General features: G+C 33.3%; 1 protein-coding gene across 1 annotated transcript in view; it reads left to right on the forward strand.

Annotated features, from left to right (window-relative positions):
• Nucleotides 1-25,668, forward strand: part of Cacna2d1 (calcium voltage-gated channel auxiliary subunit alpha2delta 1) — a 366,878-nt gene that overhangs the window by 247,591 nt on the left and 93,619 nt on the right. The window contains exon 6 of the mRNA XM_090332896.1: nucleotides 5,278-5,407. Within this exon, the coding sequence (XP_090189022.1) occupies nucleotides 5,278-5,407 (130 nt within the window). The remainder of the gene's footprint in view (nucleotides 1-5,277; nucleotides 5,408-25,668) is intronic.

Genomic DNA, 25,668 nt, shown 5'->3' on the forward strand with positions numbered 1-25,668 from the left:
TTTATGCTGTTGGAAATTAATTAAGGGCAAACTATCAGCTAATACTAGATGGTGTACTGATTGTCAGTAGAAATACCATTTTGGAGAGATGTTCAGTTTTACTTAGAATTACAAAGAATATTTATTTAAAAATCCTGTAATCACTTAAAATATATTTCAAAATAGCATCAGTCTTTCTGAAACATTAATTACAACATTTATTAAACACTTATTTGTAAAATTGTAACAAATATTTTACAAAATGTTGTCCATTAAGTGTTGCCTAGTTTGATATCAATATAGCAAATTTATATTTTTCTATAAACTAAGAAAGGGTATTTTAAGTGAACTAGAACACTCTAATTTGCACATCATATTTGCAAATTGCCTAGAAAGTTATTTTATTCTTAGACACTTTTTAAATTCATATACCATATACATATATTTTTATCATGTCATGATTTTAACGTTATTTTGTTTGGTCTTTAAAGCCTACAGAAACTTGGCTACAAATTTTCCTAAGTAGATAGAATGTTTAGTAATGAAGGTAAAGGTTTTCTTCCAAGTCATAAGCAGTCTCACAAATCATCCTCCTGTATCCCTCCTTAGTCTAATTATTCCCTGATAGGGCATTGTTCAAGTGGTAGAGCAAGAATGATGAACAAACAAGCTGGACAAATTCAAAGTCTTGAGTTTAAGCATACACACGAATTCCCAAAAACGGTTTGGCGCATCTTATACTTTCAGAACATTTCCATTTCTGAGACTCGATAAGTCTTTCTTCATTTACAAGTGAAAAAAATAGAAATAGTAAGCGCAAACACAAAAGACTCAGTAAAGTCAAAGAATCATTGCACTTGAAGACACTAAAAAGGAATCTTTGAGTATTGTAGAGTCACTCCAGCTTCTTCAGGTTAAAAAAAACAAAAACAAACAAACAACCAAAAAACAGATGGTCTCCATAACTACTTCATCTGTCATTTGTGTAAGATTTTTTAAAATGTAAATATATGACATTTAAAAATATATCTATATGGGGATCAGGAGTTTGGCCTAGTGGTAGAGTGCTTGCCTAGCATGCACAAAGACTTGGGTTTGATTCCTCAGTACCACATACTTAGAAAAAAGTCAGAAGTGGTGCTGTGGCTCAAGTGGTAGAGTCTAGCCTTGAGAAAGCCCAAAGACAGTGCTCAGGCCCTGAGCTCAAGGCCCAGGACTGGCAAAGAAAAAAAAATTATACATACATACATATATATATATATATATACACACCTTGTCTTCTAAACAATCGCGTATGAACATTTGGTATTCATGTGGTTCTATGGTTCTACTAGGGGAAGTAGCACATGATAGTAAAAGAATGTTCAGAGTACTGCTGTTGTTTTCAGTAAACTAAGTTACATTAACTGTGCCCTATAATTCTCTGTCTTTCATTCTTTTGTTCTATGAAATAGAAGAGATAATAGCACAATCTCACTGAGTTATTGTGAAGATTAAATTAATTGAAACATATAAAACATCAACAGTACCTGTAATCCTAGTTACTTAGGAGGCTTAGGTCTGAGGATCAAGGTTCAAAGCCAGCCTGGGCACAATAAGACCTGACACTCTTATCTCCAATTAATTTCTAGAAAATGGGAAAGTGGGTTTGGCTCAAGGGTAGGGTGGTAGCCTTGAGCTGAAGAGCTCAGGAACAATACCCAGGCCGAGTTCAAACCTTATGACCCACAAAAAACAAACAAACAAAAACACATCGACAACATTTCTTTGCTATGAAATGAGGTTTTCTTGTACCACGTTGTATGCTCTTTTCTATATAACAGCAACAGCAAAAGAACAGGTTAGCATGTTTCTCTCATCTTATTGCTATGAACTGTATCACTGTATCTGTGTCACTTAAGGCAGTGCACAGAAATTGTAGTTGAATCTTCCAAAAAATTATTGAAAATGGTATGAACACAACACAGCAGTTTATTTGATGTTAGTTTTAGGTTGTATATATTCAGATTTGAAAAAAATTAAATGCCAATGTGAATGTAAAAAAGCTACTAATGAAATAATTATCTATAAAAATTCCACATTTAAGGGATTCTTAGATTTGAAATTTATTTAGGTTCTTAGTTTAGGTTTTTAGAGACATCTGGTCTGATAAATCCTCATTTCCCTGTAGGTTAGGGAAACAGACATCCCAGAAGGCGGCATTGTGGCAGCCAGCTGCTCTGCTTTCTCAATTCCCATAGTCAGCAAAAAGAAATCTGATGATTACAAACCCTTATTAACCTAATTCTAAGATCTATGTTTCTGACTAAAAATCCTAACAGAGTAACTTCAACCCAGATTCCTCATGTCATGAAATTGACTTGATTTATTGGCTGCATTTAGTTTTATTGATCATGGTAAAAATGTGAACTGTCTAGGATTGTTGCTATCTGGTTGAATTTCTTTGCATATTTATGGTGCTATTTATTTCTCCTTAGTAGAATGCTGTCTATTTGAAAATTAATTCTAAGGCTTCATCCTCTCTAAATGTCTTTCTAAAAGCCCAGTCATTCATGATTTTGATTTATGGAAATAAACCTCATTCTAGAGATGCAGTAGGATTATGCATCAAACAATGATTTAAAAAATCTATTCTAATTACTTTTTAAATTCAAAATTGAAAGAAAGAATCTTACCTTTGTTTTCTTATATTGGTTTATTCCCTTAAATTTGGCTACACTGTAGCGAAGATACAAAAGTGTCTTATAGTATTCACCTATTATTTCCTAGATTCTGATGCTGGTCAATACAAAATCTTCAAGTAAATGATGGCATAGAGAAAATGTTAATTGTTACTGCATAATATTTTATGGTCAGAGGGAATTTTGGGGTGCATATAAAAGAAATGGCTGAGTTATGTTGGTTGTAATGTGTTTGGGTTAAAATGTTATACTGTGTCGTTGTGTATTTTGCCATACATATGTATATATATGCTGTTATATACTACATAATAAACTAGATACATAGCTAGCCCACATACGTATATGCTTGCTTTATACTACATAATAAATGCTTTATATAGTGTACATCATTTAAAGTTCACAGTATTCCTGTGTAAAACAATATTATTGTTATTACTATTGTTAGTTAAATAATTTCCAAATAACACTGAAAACAAGCTTAATTAGCTGAAGCTGAACATGCATTTGGCTTACAACAGCATAAAAATTATTTCTTCACTATACCACACAGAATTATAGAACACACACAAAGCTAACTGCTGGTGATGCCTCATACCTGATGTGAGGGTCTAAGACACAGACATGATTCTTCTAAATGAGCAAACACATTCCTTTTGAAAAGTTTTAATTGATCTATTTATTAACTGTGACTTAAAAAGATACATGTGTACATAATAATTGGGTACAGGTAATGTATCCACGTGTGCATGTTAAGTAATGTTTAAATTAGGTTGAATTTTTCCTCAAACATTTCTTTATGGTGAAGACATTCAGCATCCTTTTAGCTGTTTGAGGTATGCAGTGCTTTATATAGTAAGGAAAAACAAGCAAAAAAAACCCATTCTTGTTCCCATATCTTGTACTTCATCATTTTATAAGGTCATATATACATAGCTGTTGAGCTTTTGTGATTTTCTGCTAGAATTATCCTGGACATATGCTGATTATTACAAATGAGGGAAACCAGGAAGCCTATATTTCTTTAAGTCTGGCTTGCTTTGCTTAACATAATTTTTTTCTTCCCCCCCCCCAGAGACTTTCCATTTCCTTACTAAAGTTGTGATGTCATTTTTTTTATGCAAAGATAGGATTACATCATGTATATATACCACATTTTCTTGATCCATTCATCCACTGAGGGGCAACAGGGTTGATTCCATGTCTTGGCTATGGTAAATGATGCAGCAATGAACATAATTATGCTGGTAGTTTTAGTGTAGCTGGTTTGTGGTCATTTGGGTAAATGCTCAAAAGTAATATTGCTACATCACAGGGGAGCTCTGTTTAGTCTTTTGAAGAACATCCATTCTGCTCTCCAGGATGGTTAAACCTGTTTATATTCCCACCGACAATGTGGTAGTGTTCTCTTTTGGCCAAATCCCTGTCAGACATTATTAATAGTTTTCTTGATAATGGCCACTCTAATTGGGATGAGATGGGATCTCAATGATATTTTGATTTCTATTTCTTTCGTGGCTAGAGACATTGAACATTAAAACCATAGTTATAAAAACAGCTTGGTACTGGCAGATGAATAGGCCTAAGGACCAATGAAATAGAAATGACCCAGAAATCAACCCACAGATCTATAGTCCCTTATATACAGATCCTTTTCTCCCTTATCTACTAATAAGGGAGAGAAAAAAAACACAAATAAACAGGATGGAAGAAAGACCGGCACTTCAACAAATGGTGCTGGCAGAATTGGCTATATACGTGTAGAAAACTGAAGTTGACACCTTATGTATCACTTGCACCAGAATCACCTCCAAATGGACCAAATATCTCAATATAAAGAAAATAATCCAGGAAGGAATAGGGGAAACAGTAGAGCTCCTTAGTATATCTTGAAACTGTCTCAATAAAGACCCCCCAAACAAACCAAAGGAAGTTTGGATGGTATTGATTTATACTGCAGAGGTTCTACATGGTAAAGGACTAGCTAGTGACATAAATAGAAAGCCCACAGATTGGGAGATCTTCACTAGCTATACAACAGATAAGAACCTCATGTCAAAAATGTATCTAAAGCTCAAAAAATGTAAATTTCCTCAAAACAAATCCGCAAAGAAACAACTACCTCATTGATAAGTGGACTTAAGATTTAAAGAGAGACTTCTTTGATGAGGAAATGAGAATAGCAATAGACACTTCCATTAGTATCAATTGCTTTCCTGTATACCCTTACTTGTCCTTGACTACCCAACATCAATGGGGCAACATCAATTCTGGAATTAATTTCAAGTGGATAATGTGGATAATTTTTCTTTGGTTCTATTTAATGACCCTTCTTTCTGTAAATGTCTTAGTATGTATTATGTGAGAAAAAGGGACAATTGCAGGATACTCCCAACACTGGAGAAACCTGGAGAGACTGTTAACAAACAAATAATATTATAAGAATATAATATGAATGCAAGTACCCAAAGAAATTTGTCCTTACAATATCACCACGGAAATACATTGTAAGATACTGCTATAGATCTACTTTAGACTGTATCTTTATCAAATTTATAATCGAATGAGACTATATGTTTACAAATTTGTAAAGTTGCTTATATATCTTTTTTCTCTGTAGCCTGAAAAAAATGACAGTGAACCAGGCAGCCAAAGGATTAAACCTGTCTTTATTGAGGATGCTAATTTTGGCCGGCAGATATCCTATCAGCATGCAGCAGTCCATATCCCCACTGACATCTATGAGGGCTGTAAGTACATAAAATATGTCTATATATAAATGTATTTTGTGTATTTATTCTAAATTTGTCTATTAATTATTTTGGTATTTGTAATTACTTTTTCACAAAGTATTCTGTTAACACTAGGCTAAATAGATATACTCAGATTTCAAAAGCATATTATCTCCTGATTTATATAGTTTCAACCTTCAATTATATGTTGGGTATGCCAACGTAATAATAGTCTCATTATTTCTTTTTTATCATATATTTTTATTGTCATTAATAGAAGGATTACTGTTATATTCACCAGATAGAAGGTACATTACTTCACATACATTGTCTATTGCATTCATACTTGAGAAATAGTTGTATATAAGACTTTGGAGTCTGATAAGGAAACAAAAGCCATATAATGAGTGACTGTTTTTCTTAATGTACTGTGTTATCGCTCATCTCTTTTGCCATCCCTTGGTTATCTCATATTGTTACAATATATCACCTTGTTATCTGATATATTTTATATGTGCTTAATTGGTTATTTGAAATTGGATAGGGAAGGGGGGAATCAAGATAAGTGGAGGGAGGGTGGGAGGGAAATGAGGACCATGTCATGAGAAAGGGTATCAATGTTTGTGAAGTTATGCACCTTCTATCTGGTGAATATAATATAACCCTTCTATTAATCACAATAAAAATTATTAAAAAATAATTGAAAACTGTAAAGTGCTTATAAGCATCTTTGCTGGCATGACATGATAAGCTAAGCTATTAACTGTGTTGTTATTAAATAATAATGTACTATTGCTGAAAAGCTTTGTCTTTAATATCAGACATCATGGGTAATGCCTTAAGTTTGGGTCCCAACATTTATATTTACCTTCTATTGATCCCAGACACATCGTGTTTGTTCTGTGCTACATATCTTCCTTTGTTTCAGGAGGAAAGACCTGGGATAGATTATAGAATTAAATAAAGGAATGCACTTAACAGAAAAAAAAACTTTGTTTATACAATGGTAATGAGACTATTTTGCTAATGTATTTTTCTAAATACTTAGAAGGTGCTATAAGTTAACATACACTAGAACATCCCTTAAATAGATCATGGCTTACAAGATTAACAACAACAAAAAAAGACTTTGGAGTCAAAATTTTTTCCATTAATACTTTACATATCTCCTTAGATTGTTGTGACCAGTGATGGAACCAAAGGTGATATTTCAAGAGCTCCCTAGTCTTTTGATATTGGTAGTGAAGAGATTTAGTTTTCTGTAGTCATTTGTTTACAGCTTCATTTTCTGTAACCAGACTTCTCTGCAAATAGGAAAGTATCTCATGGGAAAATATCTTATTTTTGTTCTTATAATTCCTTAGTTGAAATCATACTCATAATTAAAGCACCAATATGTTTTATCCTAGAAGGGGCATGCAATCAAATACATACACAAATTTGAAATATGCATTTTTGAATATTATTAATTTTTCACATGAGATATACATTTTGTGTACTATAAAAGCTATAATTATATATGTGGTTTCTCTCCATTTAGAATAAGCAATTTGTAACACAGAGTAATTTTTTAAAAAATAATACTTTTAATAAAATAATAATTTTAATAAAAATAATTTCAAATAAATAATGAAATAGGCATGCTTTTAGATCATAAGGTAGTATTTGGAATATATTATGATTCTTTTAAGACAAGCTCTGTCTTGAATTATTAATTTAGTCTCATTTTCTTAATCTCAGCATCTCCCTTTGCTGAAATCTCATCAGAAAGATTCTAACCTTGTGTGGCCTATACTCCCTTAAAATTCATATCCAGCTTTAGGGGCTAAAAGAGTAAATGACAGGAGTGAAATTAGAAATGTCAACAAGATCTGGAAAAATTATATAATTGCCAATGTTCTACAGGAAGGTATGAGGAAGATCCTAGGTTTAGATGAGTGTTCTATGTTTTTGGTTTTAATGAATATTAAAGTATACTTTAATTGAAGGCTTACTGGGAGGAAATAAACTCGTTTTAAAAAACATTCTTAGACTCAAACTTAAGCAAATCACATTTAATAATCTATAGGGTTTGCAGTAGAAATTTATGTTGATATTTGTTTTCATAATTATAGTTTACCAAGAATATACGTTAATAAGGAAAGTAATAAATACAACTGTGTAGGACTTTCAGGCATAGACAATTTTATTCTAGTCCCTGTAATATAAGCAAGATAATTATTATTCTTATTTTATAAATAAATTTCAAGAAAAAACATGAATTACTTTTTAGAAATTAATATATTTCAGTGAGGATACTATATGATTAATATCAATAAGTTACCCTCTTACCTAAAAAATAATTGTAATTAATTACATAATATACAACAAAAGCAAAAATCTCTGTCACTGTAGCTAGAGAAACTACTAGATTATTTGGATCTAAATAAAGCATATAAAGAATATATTTCTAATCACTTTCCAAAAAATGTGCAGTTCTGTTCATTTTACTTTATTGATCTATTCTAACCCTATCCATTTTTCAAATAGCATATTAATTACCATAAACAACTAAATTTGTAGTTTTGAAGAATAATAATAATCTGAATTATTTTATTCTTTTTTTTTTTCCTTTTAGCCAGTCATGGGCTTGAACTCAGTGCCTGAACACTGTCCTTGGATTTCTCAAGGCTAGAGCTCTACCATTTGAGCCACAGCCCCTCTTCTTGCTTTTTTTATGTATGGGGAACCAAGGAATCAAACTTAGGTCTTTGTGCATGCGAGGCAAGCACTCTTACACTAGGCCAAACTTCCAGCCCTCAATTATTTTTAGTACATTGTCTTCTGAATTTCTTTAATGCTACAATTCTGTGGTAAAAAATCAAAAAGAAAAGAAAAGAAGTCAACTATGGTAGTCACATGTGAAATCCTAGCTTCTTAGGAGGTGGAGAGCAGGGAGTACAGAGGAAGGCCAACCTTGTTATGAAGCTGAAAACACTGCTCTAAAGTTCACAATAGTCTTTCGGCCAGTGGTTAAACACACAGGGCATGTGTCAAGCCAACATGAGGAAGTACAAATAAGAGTGTTGCAGTATGGAATGGCCCAGCTATAAGCCAAGACCCTGTGCAAAAATAACCCTACCATGTACAAAAATGTAGCCTTAAGAAAACTATCATTGAATTGGATCTATCGTTGAGTTAGTCTCAGTTTTCATACCTGAAGGTATATGTTTATACATATATATATATACCTCACTGGATTGTATGAGGTTTTCTTGGGGGGGCTAATGCAAGGAATCTGTGAAATAGGAAATGTTTCCATCCTTTTTTTTTTTTTTTTCAAATCCTCCTGTAGCAGCATGAGACTAATTTGGAGGAGCACTTGTGTCAGCAATTCAGAATGCTAGAGTGCTGCTCAGATGTAAACCATATCACATTTAGGTTTTATAACAACCCCACCTGTTTCATAGGTTCAACTCACTTCTAGCATATCAGAAATCCATGGCAGGGTTACATTTTGCAAGATGGTGATTTGTTTCTGTTAAGTTGCCTTTTAGTTCCCCTACTTCCACCTTGCTGGTAGGATTCCGTTATCAATTTCATTCAAATATGAATGTGAATCATAACCCACTGATAAAAATGTCCTTAGCCATGAAACAGTCTTACCTTTTGTTTTAGATTTTTTTTCAACTAGCAGATTTATAAATCAGTAAGTTTAAAATAAAGTAGGATGAATCATTCTGTACTGTAGGGTTTAAATTTTTTAAATAACTAAAATATGAATGTCATTAAGAAACTTTTAGTAGAAGGTTATTGTGTTTCTAAGATTAGCAGAATAGCTTTCCTTTCTTCTTTTTAGAGTGCTATTTAAATTTTAAAGACTTGGTTCTGAATCATAAAACTAGAAATCAGATTAAGCTCTGAGAAAAAGCACTCAAGAATTTCATTTTGTTTAGTAACTAAGTGTTCTTCTATTATAATAAAGGGATTAGCTAAATAATTAGTATCGTTCCTCATTAGCAGAGCTGAGAAATAGTAAGGTCATCATAGAAAGAGATTGAGGAGACATTTGAGGTTCAAAACATGGTTGTTGTTTTTTTTTAATCCAAGGCAAATTGAGCCTAGTATGTCTGCACAAAGAGAAGCAATTCTAATTCTGAGATAAAGTTGCCATGATTTTATTTCTCTATTGATCTTTTTGAAATAGAAGCTAGTTCACATATTGTACTGTGCTGTTCATTTTCTCACAATCAATGGCATATGCTATTCTAATCACATAGTTTCAAGTTTTAATTTTAGGGTTATAGAATACAACAATTAGTATTAAATGTTTTAAAGACTGCACAAAATTTTGGGGGACATGATGATGCCCCTTTAAAAAAATTCTTGGTGTTGTTGGGGGAGTAAAGGGGGACAAAAATATGGGAAGGGGGTATCAGCAATGTACCCACTACCTGATGAATGTAACTAAAACTGCTCTATACATTACCCCAACAATTAAATGCAACAGAAAAGTTCTGTCATTATAATTGGAGATGGAGACTTTAGAAAAATAATTCTCTTTCTCTGTGTTAGTGACTCTTTGTCTGTCTGTCTGTCTGTCTGTCTGTCTGTCTGTCTGTCTCTCTCTCTCTCTCTCTCTCTCTCTCTCTCTCTCTCTCTCTCTCTCTCTCACACACACACACACACACACACACACAGAGCACATACAGCATATACACACAGACATGTGAGGAGGAAACAGTGAAAAGCTGTGAACAAAAAGCTGAGAAGACACAACATATTTAATTGATTTCATTTTAGTCTCATACTTCTTATTTAGTCCCCAGAACTGTAAGAAAATAAATTTCTGGTTTTTTTTTTTTTGAGCATCACAGCTATAGTTCTGGCTATGTCAACATGGATGGGGAGGCATTTTACAAAATCATTGAATTTATGGAACTACATATGTCTAACCTTTGTAGTGAGCCCATATTATCCATTTAAAAAATGACAGTAATACGTATATCAACAAAAATCACTGAACTCCCTCTGGTACACACATAAGTCAAAAGAAATATCACCTATATTTCCATTAGCTCTTATTCAAAAGTGATATTTTCAGTGCCTCTTATTATGAGGTGAATGGAATACTATGTATTGGCTAAAATCCCTCAATTTGCATTTGCTTTCCATGCTTTATTAGATGCAGTGTTAGAAAGAATTTTGTAACAATTATTGAAACCAGTATATTCAATGATTTATAAAAATTCCTATGTATTGCCGTGTTGGCCTTACGATTTAGTTGTGAATACACATGGCATTTCTTGCTATAAAAGGAATTTGAAAAGGATGATAGGAAAGAGCTGATAAGAAGGAGATGTGTAAAGTTCAGTGCCTTTATAAATTGAGAGCTAAAAATCTGAAGTGTACTTGGCTACCTTTTATGATGGGTATAATGAGTGACAGACCATTCTAAGGTTGAAGAAGAGAGATAATGAAATCTTAAATTAGAATGCCTTTCAAAATAGATTGACAGTACTGTTCACAGCAAATTAAAAAAGGATTGACAATTGGAAAGAAAATGAGTGCCTGGTATTTGAGATGAGGAATTTTTTAAAATCATTTGGCATTTTACCTCATGGGTAAATTTTTGGCTGAGTTTTCTCTAGGAATAAAAAGACACTCAAAAGTATTTCTAAAATTCTACTGAAAAAGAACCAGACTCCAAACAGACTAAATATTTTAAGACTATTTTGTCTTAAGCTAAGATTTTTTTAAAGCATGAAGTTATATGCTATATTGATATTAGAGCTAATCTATGCATGCACATGTATATATGTTTTTCATATATGCTATTCTTTATATATATATATATATATTAGCTATCATATTGAAGTGCATTTGTAATGAGTAAGCTACTTGGGTGAAAGAGATCCGCAGAAGAGTCACACTGGTAGTTGATAAGTTTCCTATTTGAAATAATCTAATTTTCAACAAAGATGGTATTCTTTACCCTTGAGATGTCTTCTTTATTTAATTTTACCTTATGTAATGCACAGGTCTTTTTGACCCAAGAAATTACATTTTTATTTTGGAATAATACAGTATGTGTAATCCACTCTGTCCCAGAGCTAAAATTAAAAGCAAAAATACAGGACAAAAAAAACCAAATTTAAAAAATCATCAGAAATTTTTGACATGGAATCGACACACATACATTTTTAGGTTCTTTACCTAGTGCTTTTAACACTATTAGTTGGACTACAATGAGAAGCTTGTGAGCATGAGTTTTAGGAGTTGATTTTAAGGTAGATTTAATAATTAGACTGTGCATTTGAAGATTTACATGGGAAACCACAGTCAGTTTGAATGCCTTTACATTAACATCACATAGTTTCCCTGGTATATACTACTTTAGATGTCATTGATTTCTGGTGTTCAGTGTTCAAATGAATTTAGTAAGAATTTAGTTAGATGGGAGAAACATGGTTCAAACAATATTCACTGTCTTACTTACCTCACTTATCTTATTTCAGTACCTTACCCAACTGTAACCTATCTGTACATCACCTTTACAACAAATTAGAAAAAAAAAGAGATACAGAGAAGAATTAAGATGATAGTCACAGAAAAAAATAATTTGATTTTATAAAGTAAAAGCTTTTCTACCACAGGTAGTTTGGCAGATAAATAAAATATGTGCGTTTGTGTGTGTTTTAGTCATTTCCATACATAAGGCAACAAATATACAGTTTGACTACATTCGTAAAATATACCAGTAGTGAAAATGAGTTTTTTGTATATTCTAATGAACACATCTTAATACTGCATAAGCAGTGATAGTACTTGTGAAAGCTGTGTTTTAGTTAAACATACATGAATTCTGAATAACAAGGTTTGCCTTTTAGACTTAATTTAAAATAGAAATCTTCTTGTTAAATGACTATTCAGATGAGTTTCCAGTGACAGAAAATATCAGTACCACTGAATCTTGGGAATGCCTACTAGCAAGGCCTTTGCCAATATTACAGACATTTAAAGCACTTTATTTTTATTCTGGGCATTTAAAGAAGTGTAGATAACTCAGAGATTCTATTCTTACACACACAAAACTTTGGCAGTGTGTAAAAGGCTGTCATAACCAAGCACTTTAAATTTGATGGTAAATGAATATCATTTTAAATAAAGGGGAAAATAATATATGACACTCACAATGATACACACACACACATGCACACACACGCACACACGCACGCACGCATGCGCACACACACACCATCCCAAGAAGTTATGGTTAGTTTGTTTAAATGACTTTCATGATCAACAAAATTTAAAAAAAATCTAAAGAATAATAAAATACTAAAGTTTTTAAGTTTGACTAAATGTTGCTGAACATTTGAGACTGATACTTCAGTAAAATGAGTCTTTCCTTTTAATTAAGTTTCTATTATCTTTAAGTCATTATACAAAAGGGTTGCTATTGAGCATGTTGGTTTCTGCGTACAGTGCCTCTTGACCAGTATTGTCTCTACCATCCTCCTCCTCCATCCCTTCCCACTGCAGCCATGCCATCAATGTAAACATTTTCTATTTGTGCACGAGGTTTTATTTAGAAAGACTGAAGGATGTAGAAGAGCCTGGCTCTCATGAGTTTGATGTGGATCCCAAACAAACAAGGAAGTAAAGCTTCTTTTAAGAACACGGGGAAGATAATATGAAGACATACATACTGGGAGGAATAGTAAATCCACCCCCATATGTTACTAGTGTTCATAACAGAAGTTGGTGTCAATTCATTTGAAATTGAATCAAGTTTATTGCTTCATGTACACCCAAATTTATATTTTATGAAATGTTCCTCTGCTATTAATTTAAATGCAAAGTCACAGTTTCCTCCTTCAACATAAATCAAAACAGATTTCTTTTTTTCTGATTTTTCAAACTGTATTTTATTGTCAAGGTAATGTATTGAGATGTTCCAGTCACATTCATCAGGTAGTGGGTACACTGATCAAAACAGATTCCTAAGTTATTAAATTTTATCTTTCCCTTCTAATGAATGAAGGTCTTTGGCTTTCACGTATTGAGAGCTTTTGATGTAGCTTTAGTCATTTAAAAGTCAAATCCAACCATGAATTTCAGTCAAGAGCCACGTCGTATTATAGAGGAGATGATCAGCAATTTGAAATGTTTTATGATATATAGGTGTATGTGTTTATGCGCGCACACACACACACACACACACACACACACACTTATATGACTCCTGTGGTGGGATTTTATAGTCTTTTAAGTCAGCATAATCATCTAACCTAGATCTCTTGAGACTGTAAATGTGGAGGCATAGTGGATCCCATAATGCATTTCATAGTGGATGGCAGGAGGGAGATGGTTTATTTTCCAATTGCATAGCAGCCATTAGTCAAAGTGTTCCAGTTTGCTGCATTATATCCCTGGGTACTTTATTTAAGTCAATAATTATTATTGAAAAGGCAAAAATTTTAAAAATGCATTAGAAGATAATGAATTTTTACTGGTTTCCCATACCTTTTTGTATCATCCCTTCCTGATAGACTGAATTATATACATATGCATGTGACTTGTAATTAGTACATTTATTTTCTTATAGCTGTGAAAAACATATATGAAAGGCACATTTTGTTATTGTTAAATGAGAACAATAAATTTTCAAGCGTACTGCACACAGATTCCTTGTTATGAGGAAACCTGGGCTCATGTTGTTTTCTACTAGCAAAGAGGATAAAAGGGTGCCTTAAAAAGTAAAGGGTCTTGGGCCGGGAGTTTGGCCTAGTGGTAGAGTGCTTGCATGCACGAAGACCCGGGTTCGATTCCTCGGTACCCAACATACATTGCAAAAAGCCGGAAGTGGTGCTGAGGCTCAAGTGGTAGAGTGCCAGCCTTGAGAAAGTCCAAGGACAGTGCTCGAGTCCTGAGCTCAAGCCCAGGACTGGTAAAAAAAAAAAAAAAGTAAAGGGTCTTTAGTTCTGCAGAACCATTGGCGTTTGGAAAAATGTTTAGTATGACCTCATTCATACTGCTAATTTCCTTCTGTCTCGGAAACAATTAGAACATATTACAACATCCATATAGATTAAACAGCAAAGCCAAATTCATCATTCTAATTGCATTTTGAATAATTGTTTATCATATGGTCACTGCCTGCCATATTCAACTCTTCTATTAAGTAATATCTTCCCTAACATCAAAGCAGCCAATGCACAGTGCCAGTATACATCCTTTTACTATTCTTATAATTGGTGACCACTGCCTATAATTTATTTTTCAAAAGTCTTCTAACCTTGTATTCAAAATATCCAGTCAGAACTTTTAGTTCTGATTGTTTGTAGTCAACATTGAGATTGTATTAGGTTTCTACCTTGTCTTTTCATGTTTATAAGGTTCTTGTTTCGAATCCCCATTCTGTCTTATTCTACACTGACCTCTGCACAGTTTCAAGAGAAAATGGGATTACTTCACAGTACCTTGCTATTTCTCACTGTCTGTAATTTTCAAAATAAAATTATTTTGTGGTTAATACTTCCAGATTATTTTAGTGGCATATCCCATTCATCTTGTTCATATCCTGCCCCCACAGTCTACTTCTATTTCGCAAACTTGAAAAATTGATTTCCTAGAATGGTATATGTATATTTTTCCCTCAGTGAAAGGCACAGCAACCAGTAAATCTTGAGATATGTTGTTATACTCTCTCCTTCTTCAGCAAATATCTATGGAGTATCTGAATATATTCATTATTAATATTCACTGAATGCCTCTTATACTTTAAGTGTAGGATTTGTTTTGATATTAATAACACTAGCCTTACAGATAATGTTTTCTCCACCTCTCTACCTTGAAAATTCAAAGTATTTCCAATTGTATTCTTAACCCATGGTTGTGCAACTGTACATTCAATGCAAGTGTGTGACATCCCTCCTATTTACTCATCTTTTTTCTTAACAATGGGGAAGAATAACATGTGATGCTTTCCTTTGGCTGTTCTAGAATGAGTATAAATAAACACAGATATAAAATGTAGAAAGCACTTTTGAAAGCACATAAAGTACAGGAAAATTGGAAAGGGAATTTATATTTTGCTATGTGAAAGGAATGAAGAGAAAGAAAAATCAGAAAACACTCTTAAGGAGGTACTGTTGAAGGAGATGTAAGAATGTTCAGGAAGTATGACTAGAAAGCAATTCCAACAACACAGTATATGCAGTGACATGAGAGGCGGGGGTCACCTTGAATCCTCAGGGAATGACAAAAGTGTTTCCTTAAGGATTGGTGTACTATGTGTGGAAGAGGTGGGACAGGAGGCTGGGAGGATGGTAGAAGTCAGACTTAAAAGACTTGCTTTTATGAAAAACAAATGAAGCGAAACAGAATGTGATGCCAGCAATAATAAGAAGAGAAGAAAATGGAAGATAAGACTATTGACACATTTTTGCAGAAGACCTAAGAACATATGTATATGGAGCATTTATAAAGGAGGCATGTGCTCGTGCACACACACACACACACACACACACACACACACACACACACACACGGGAAATTACATGGCCTTTCTTTTTAGTTTTGCCAGTCCTAGGGCCTGACCTCAGGACCTGAGCATTGTTCTTGGGTTTTCTGAAGGCTAGAGCCCTGCCACTTGAGCCATAGCACTATTTCCAGTTTTGTCTATGTATGTGGTACCGATGCATCGAACCAGAGTCTTCGTGTATACTAGGGAAGCACTCTACAATAAAGCCAAACTCCCCACCTCACATGGCCTTTCTTAAAAAGAAAGAAAAACTTCAGCTGTATTTCATGAGATCAAGGCATTTGAAAAAAAATGTTATGAGGGCTTGTTTTAACTAGGCATTTATTTTCTTGTATATTTTTAAATTATGGGTGAATAGTTTGAACTATTTTAGTTTGACTCATATACCTTCATTTTGTTGGTATATTCAATATTGTTGCAACTTTTTCTTCTTTTTTATTGTAATTTATTGTTGAAATAATGTATAGAGGGGTTACAATTACATTAATCAGGTAATAGATGCATTAATTCCCAAACCTTGAAAGCCCTTCTCATGTTTTTGTCCCCCTTTCCCTGTTCCTATCCCCTTCCAGTCATCTTGCTTTCCCTTTTCCATTCCCTATTTCAAATAAACAATTAAATGTATGTACAATACACCAGATAGCAAAATCAGATAAGTAACACATGAAATTAACCATAAGGGGAAAATAGAGAAATAAAGAAATAACTTCACATAGTATATTAAGAGCAGCAATCACAAAGATAAACCTTAGAATTTATTAGAATAGATAGAACAGTATATTTATAATATTAAGATATTTACTGAGGAGATGATTACAATAGCTCATAACCTAGATACATAAGACCATACAGGATGAGGCTAAATGAAAGGATCTCCTGAATATGGAAACAAGAGCTATATAATGTGTGATTGTTGTTCTTAATATACTATGTTATTTCTCATCTCTTTTGTTGTTCCTTGGTAATTCTCATATTGTTACAGTATCTTACCTGGTTATCTGGTATATTGTATATACCTTTATTTGTTTATTTGAAATAGGAAAGGGAAAGGGGAAAAACAAGATGAAAGGAGGGGGTATGGGGAGGGAAATGAGGACAAAAACATGAGAAAGGTGTATCAATGTGTGTGAAGTAATGCACCTTCTATCTGGCAAATATAACTGTAACCCTTCTATTAATTACAATTAAAATATATGAAGAAGAAGAAAAAAGTTGCAGATGAAGAAACAGGAAGAATATAAAGAAATGCAAGTGGAACATGGGAAATATCAGAGAAATGATTAAGAAACCAAACCTAGGAATGATGTGTATAGCAGAATGAGAAGAGGTAAGGGAAAGAGAATGCAGTTAATAAAATAAGAGAAAATTCCAAATCTTGGGAAATAATCGTCCAGACATAGGAGGTTTTTAAGACATTCAAGAGACCATACAAAAAAAAAAACTTTAAAAAAAAGATATTTGCTGAGGTACTCGGGAGATAAGAATTATAAATTGAATGTGCCAATGACTCTAATAAGTACATGAAAATCTCTTTTATATTATTATAAGTGCTCTGAATGATAATGCTACTAATGTAGCCATTGCTTTTATTTTGAAATGGGCATGTCATATCACTAGAAAATATTAATACTCTGCATATATGCATACAAATATGGACAACTGTATACAATTAGAAATATTTGAAGAATTTGAATCTCTTATTGCCATTCATGCATTTAGACCTTTTTGTAATACAACTGTGTATGCAATAATGTGTACTTTGCCTTTAACAATGTGTTTTCGCCCCCTTACTCTGAAGTTGAACATAACGTTTAAACTGAAGGATTATTGGTCTTGATTATAGCTGACTTCTGTAAATCTTGCTTCAGTGCTTCTGATCTTTACATCTTAAAATCACCAGGCAGCTCATTGTTCTGGAATTGCATCACACACATCCTAAGTCCAAGGAGTGTGTGCTTCACTGACAGCATTTCCCTTGGCCCCAGGGGCCTTCCTATTCTCTTCCTTTAAACTATGTCATTAGCAAGTTCTAAATACTTTCTGATTTCTCTTTGTGAACTCAGCAATCCAGAGTTATGTGGAGTCTTGATGTTTCATACCATTGGACAGGCTCTGAGAAAAGACAAGAAATTTTCCATATCTTATTTACTCAGTATTTCTCAGCCAGAGTTTCTCTTCAGCTTTAACATGGCACTACATATGTATAAGTGTATGTAGATACATGTGTTCATACATTGTGTCTAGTATGTGCATTTAATGTCATGTAATTTCAGTCTCTTTACCAAACTTCTAGTAGATCAATGTAATGTTCATGGCAGTAATCACCAATAAGTCTCCACTGCATCCTCTTTCTCTCCCTGTGTACAACTATTTAAAATATGTAAAAAGTATATGATAAAAAAAGGAAGAAAAATAAGCTGAACTCGTGGTTCTTGTACATAATCCTAGCTATTCAGAAGGCTGACCGATATCAGGATCTAAGTTTAAGGACAATCCCTGGGGAGAAATACATATAAGACCTCTGTCTCCATGAATAAAATTTGGTTTACTGATTGATTTCTGCCATTCTTAGCTACCTAAATAGAGTTGAAGTTTAGGCTGATTAGGGCACAAAAAATTCTCTGAAGCACAAAGATCTTGGGGTGTGGCTTAAGTGAAGGAATGCCTGAGTAACAAACACAAGATTCTAAGTTCAAATCCCAATATTACACACACACACACACACACACACACACACACACACACACACACACACAAATCAGTGAAGAATTAGAGAAAATGATAACAAAGAAAGCATCTAGCTATGTTCCCCAAGGTACTAGGATTTCTAGAGCTTGTGAATATATATAACCAATGATATCATTAGTGGTAGTAAACTACCACTAAGTAGTTGAAAGTAGTTACCAAGGGCCAAAGAATGTACAATCTTTTTAACTTTTTAAATTAACTAGTTGTACAAAGGAGTTTGCATTTAACAAAGCAGTTTATGAGTACAATATATCAAGATGCTCACCTATTCCTCCCATCTTACCCCTTCATTCACTCTCCTTTTTTTTTTTTTTTTTTTTTTTTGCCGGTCCTGGGCTTGAGCTCAGGGTCTGAGCACTGTCTTTGGACTTTCTTAAGGCTAGAGCTCTACCACTTGAGCCTCAGCACCATTTCTGGCTTTTTCTATGTATGTGGTACTAAGGACTTGAACCCGGGTCTTGGTGCATGGTAGGCAAGCACTCTACCACTAGGCCAAACTCCCAGCCCACTCTCCTTAAATTTGCAGGATATACATTGGGTTATGATATATAATCTTTGACACAGCATTGTAAAGCTGGCTGCTTCTCTCTCTACCTATCCTTACCCTGTTCAGAATACTGATCTGTAGAAGGTGACACCGTTTCCCAATATCAAAGGGCTGCTACTTCTAGAAATATATGAAATCTGGGAAAGAATGAGCAGTTAGTGAGAATAGTCTTTTCTTACACTGCATATATTGACATGCTCATTTTGAAAAATACCACTTATTCACAGAAAAAGATACCACCACTGCCACCAACGAAAACAACAGTATGTATGAAACAACAGAAAAGAAAACCCTCCATTTGGAGCCCTTTAATTTGTTACCAATTGCATATTCATTCCTCTTTAACTTCCAACTTCCATTTCTGTCCTGTCAGAGTTGCTGATTTTTTAGCTCGTATATTTTTATTTCCCTCTTTAAGGTTGAATAAAACACATTTAGAACTTTCTAGCTGTTTTCATTTGCTTAAAATTGAACAGGCCCTGCATTTGCTGAAATATGGTTCTGATATAGAGACTTGGAAATGGAAGATTAATCTTAGATTTTTCAAACAATATTTAGATTCCCAATGATATTGATTTTGAGGATTGTTATCAATGGGGAAAATGTTTCTTGTTGTTTAGGTAGTTTCTCTGAAATTTAGGGTTTACATATATAAATTATTTAATGATTCCAAATTTGAGATGAAACTACTTCAGTTCTCTAATTCTAGTGAAGAATATTTCATGCAAGAAAACTTTAAGAAGGAGGCTTGAATAAATGAGATTTTATATAAATGAACACCATTGCTCTCTAATCTCTGTACATGAAAGAGTTGTGTGTTTGTTCAAGAAAACAAAACTGACATCAGGAAAATAATAGCTGTAACGTAAAAAAGCCTTTATAAATGCAAGACATATAAAGGAAATATAATTTAATGATTTCTTTTTTAAGCAGGTGAAGGAAAGACATCACAAAAATGGTTCAATAGCTTAAATTTCACTTAGAAATGTATTTATTTCCCATATCACTCCTATAGGCTGTCCAGCATTCTTAGTGTGTTCAATGAGTTTCATTGAGAAATAGAACAAAGAAGCCATAGCCATTAAGAGTTTTGTTTTAATGGACAGCTTAGGCCAAATAGTCCGTACTGTCTGCCAACTAGTTCAGTGATAGTTTATTTTGTTTTCACAGGAAGAATAAAAAAATTTAGGCTTACAAGTTAAACAGTCTTACGAGTCATAACAGTGTCTCCCAGTCTGGTGAATGCTTACATAGTCTCTACAAGCCCCCACTCCTCAAATCTTACTGGGAATTTTTATTTTATTTAAATAGATAATAAATCCTTCAATTAACATGGTCTTAGACCCTAAAATCTTCCATTCCCCTTGCTTTATTCTTCTTGCTTTTAATCATAAAGTGGATCCTTTCTGAGCTCCTCTTTTGTGTTTCACAATTTAGCAGATTTCATTAAAGCAGAACAGCTGGGTTCTGGGCTGTGGCCAGATGCTCCATCTACAGGAAGCTAAAGAAATAGAGAGCACAGCCAGAAATCCCAGGGATGCAAGGGTTAGAGAATTGACAAGGACAAGAGCCTTTTAATATTTGGACCAAATTAACTGTAGGAATAGGCTTTATCTCCTCATCATAGTCTTCTGTGCCCAGGCGCCTTCTGTTCCTCCATCCACAATGAGAGGTGGATTCCTGTGCCTAAGACATGATTAGAGAGATTAGATTTGCTATTCCCATCTCCCTGTGCCTTATTAATCTTTCATTTACACTGGGATTAGATGAGATTCCATTAGCCAAATCCACTGAAAAGATTCATTCATTTTAATATTTATGCACACTGCCTAGTCCTTAAAGTGGATTCTTTTTGTGGGTGCACTTAATTGGATCAGTGAATTTCTCCTTATTAACATTTTTTCTTTTTAGAGATTAGGAGTGATGAATAACATTAATGACATCTAGCTAGGCTCCTCTTTTCAAAGGCAACATTTTTAATGACTGTCTTATTTACTACAGTATCCACTGTACAATTCTAAGGCCATGTTAAAAATACACACACAGTGTCTGACCTAAAATACAGAACCCTAAAACCCTCTGATATTCTAAGATGGAAAGAGTGACGTGTAATAGCACAAAATAATACTTTTTTGTCCATTGTGGAGCTTGAACTCAGGGCCTGGGTGCTATGTTTAAGCATTTTTTTTTTTTGCTCCAGGCTAGTGTTCTGTCAGTTGAAGCAATAGCTCCACTTACAGTTTTTTGTTTTTTTTTTTTTTTTTTGCCAGTCCTGGGCTTGAGCTCAGGGCCTGAGCACTGTCCTTGGACTTTCTCAAGGCTAGAGCTCTACCACTTGAGCCTCAGCACCACTTCCAGCTTTTTTCTATGTATGTGGTACCGAGAAATCGAACCCGGGTCTTTGTGCATGCTAGGCAAGCACTCTACCACTAGGCCAAACTCCTGGCCCCTCCACTTACAGTTTTCTGGTAGTTAATTGGAGATATCCAGGCTGAACACAATAGTTTGGAAATCCAAATTTGTTCAGTCCAATGATTGCCAGTTTATAGCCTGAAATAAATTATTTAATCATATGAAATAAATGATTCAGAAAGTTTGTCCCACTTTATAGAAATTTTAGTGGCCTTTTCACCCTACTCATTGGTAAAAATATTTTGTTTTCAAGGTCAACCAATTATCTCCTGTGTATAGTTGTATTTGGGAAGTTTCATAGCCTGAGCTGTCTTGACAGTTCAGGTTGCATAATTCATTCTGTGTTTTAGAGTTGAATCTGGTGCATTCCTGGCCTCTCTGTGCGGTGTCCATTGCATTCCACTAGTCATGGCCATGCAAAATGTCTCTAGACACATACATTGCTGCGTCTTCTCTGGGAATAAATATTGCTGGCAATTGAGAAGCATCATATCCACGAGGAAGAGGCAGGACTGCTTTTCAGATTTTCTGGATAATCTAAGTTTACATGTAAAATGTAAGTGGAGAAGTAACAGATCATAAACAGTAGAGGTTTAATAATCTAAATTACAATTGTTTGAGCAAGGACTCTGTAATTCTCATTATGTGGATTTTACATAAGATTTCTGGGTTTACTTGGGCTCTCCTAGCAGAGATTCACAATAGATCAAAATCTAGATACATAAGGCCATATAGTATGATACTAAATGAAAGGACCTCCAGGATATAGAAACAAAAACCATATAATGGGTGATTGTTGTCCTTAATGTACTATGTTATCCCTCATCTCTTTTACAGTCCCTTGGTTATCTCATATTGTTACACTATTTCACCTTGTTATCTGATATATTTTATATATGCTTAATTGGTTATTTGAAATAGGAGAGGGAAGGGGGGGAAATCAAGTTGTGCAGGGGGAGGGGGAAGGGAAATGGAGACCATGACATGAGAAAGGGTATCAACATGTGTGAAGTAATGTACCTTCTATCTAGCGAATATAATGTAACCCTTCTATTAATTACAATAAAAATATATGAAAAGCAAGATTTCTGGGTTTATTTTGCCCTCTTACAAGAAAGATAATACTAGTATTATACTAAAATTTCACTGTGAAAGTGAAATATATTGCAGATAATAGCATTCTCACTAAAATAATCCTTTAAGTGCTTAATAATTATTACTGTTTGTTATTGATGGTAATAATTCAACATATTCCTAATTTAATTTCAGTGCATGCATAGAATGGAATGACATTCTTATTTAAATGGAAATAGTATATATTATAGCATGGAAAATGTGTAGTAAGCACTAAAGCCAGTTCTTGAATTTTACATGTGTTACCACATGCTATTTAACATTGTTAAACAAGAAATAATTTTTTGCAACCTAGCCCCTTACATATTTTTCATATATATATCTGTAGTCAGCAATTTAGTGCAGTATATTTTAAAGTAAATCTTTCCCTATTACCCTTTTATCTGTTTTATTTGAATGCTATTGCTTTTACTAGAAAAGGGGTTTGTTATACGAAATGGTATTTCTCAAGATCTAAAGTATTACATGGTAAAGATAGTGAACATTATTGTACTGTATATATTTGTCACATATTAATAAAAGGTTTTAAGTCTCCATATATTTATACATACACATAAATGCACAATCAACAATGGTAGGAGTGTAAAGTTTACAAATAAATTAGTTTGGTAATGATTTCACCTTGCATACATATATCAAAACAACATTTTGGAGCTTAATACATAATTATATATATCTATAGTTTCTCAATAAATTTGTCAAAATCGAAAGCTGTATTTTGGGATTATGTTGAAGTTTCTCAAATAGAGCCTTTACTCAACTCATGACTCTGAATAAGTCAACAGAATTTGAATTTAATATACAGTTAATTAAAACTTAAAACTCATTTTCTGGTTGAAGTTTTTTAGAGAAAAATTAAATTCAGAGCTTGTCAATGATCCTGTATTCCCCCATCCTGAACATGAAGCAGATAGAATAATCACCCTTTTTAAAAAAATTAACAGCAAATGTAAGGTGCATCTTTTGTACTGCTACAAATTGGATTTTTTTTTCCTTCCCTTGAGAAGCCAGACTGAACAATAGCATACTCTTAAAGAGAAAATTGCTGAACACCAAGGCCATGTTTCTGAAAACTAAGTATATAAAGAATAAAGATGTATGCTTGGCATTTTGAATCAATTATCAGTGAAATCAGTTATACCATTCAGAATAGACTCCCCAGAGTCAAGGTTTTCTCTCAACACATTCACTGCTTTTATAGGCTTAGCCTTGGACATCTATAAAAGAATTATTGTTTTTTTTCAAAATAAAATTTTCTAATAGATAAAGATCTTTGTTGTGTAAAAGATGATAGAAAATGAGAACTTGTTGTGCTGTTAAAGTATCAGTAAGATACTTCACTATGTTAGTAACTGCCAGTGGATTTAACACATTGGCATTGATTAGTCAGTATTTTGACAAAGTGCATCTTACTCTTCTAGTGCCAGTGCAAACAATAAATTGAAAGTTTGGCTGTATGCAAAACATTACTATTCGTTTGTGTAGGAGATGAAAATGAGGATTTTTGTAAATATATGAAATATATATGACAGTATATATATATGATTTTAAATAATGCTAAATAATTTATTTAAAAAGAAACTCAGAATATATAAATATTTATATAAATGGATATAAATTTATATATAAGGCATATATAATTGATGTAAATATGTATTTATATATCATGTTAATTAACAATATTAAAGAATATCTGTTTAAAAAGGAGGAAAACTCTTATTGGCTGACATTTTAAATTCTTTTAAAAAGACAATTTACCTCATTTTAACAGTAAATATTTAAGATATTAATTTGTGTTGATATTTCTAGGAAAAATCATTTGATTTTGATATTCTGGATATGTTAATAAAGACTTGACTTAATGAATAGTATAGATTACATCTTTTTTATTGTAAACCATTGACATTGGGAGCAATTTATTACAGAGTAATAGGTTATTAATAAGTTGGAGAACAGAACAAAAATTAAACCAACACTATATTACAAAAACAAGGATTGAGATATAGCTCAGTGGCCAAGCACTTGCCTACCACGTGCAACATCCTGGGCTCAATAACCAGTACCAAAAAAGAATAGTAAAAAAATAAATGAATAAAACACAAGTGACATAAAAACTGTAACAATTTGAGCATCTAAATAATATTGTAATAGATTATTGGATTATGCTAAATGTATTATATTATAAATATGAATACATTGATAGTGGCAAATTATCTACAGAAAGAGAGAAAGAGAAAGGAAACAACAAAAGGAGGGAAGGCAGGAAGATAAATACAATTTTCTTACATAAAATGTCCATACACTATGCATGAGTATGCATGCATACACATGCTGAGCATAAGCTTAATAATTTCTTATTTTACTGAATATCAGCTGCACTTAGAGATGGTTTTGAGCAATGGAGTATAAAAAGAGTAGATAGTACCTTTACAGTGGATTAACTTGAAAACATGCTCTTTTCTCAGTAATTGAAATTAAGATCACCGATGATAAATCATGGAGATCATCGTTTACTTTGGTATAGTAACAAGGACACTTTCTGGTATTTGTCTCCCTAATTCAATTCCAATCTACTTATGAATAAAGGGGCAGAGGAAACCAGGGTCACTGTGCAATGTACCTCAAGACTATCAATGCCATGACAAACAGAAAGCCTGGGAAACTCACTAATGGAGACTATAGTCGATGACAACCAAGCACTGGGTGATACCTTGAAATAGATCCAAGAACCAAAGAAGGACATCAGTAGAAAGACCACTCCCTCCCCTCTCTAAGTATTCCTCTCCTACATGTGTCTAATGTGGATGCTTGTTATTTTCTTTAATGTTCTCTGGGATAATTCAGAATAATCACATTCTGAGATTCTTAACCTATTTACATTTACACAAATTTTTTTTGCCAAATAAGGTC

This window comes from Megascapheus bottae, chromosome 5 (genome assembly GCF_031878675.1).
Source record: "Megascapheus bottae isolate mThoBot1 chromosome 5, mThoBot2.hap1, whole genome shotgun sequence".
NCBI lineage: Eukaryota > Metazoa > Chordata > Mammalia > Rodentia > Geomyidae > Megascapheus > Megascapheus bottae.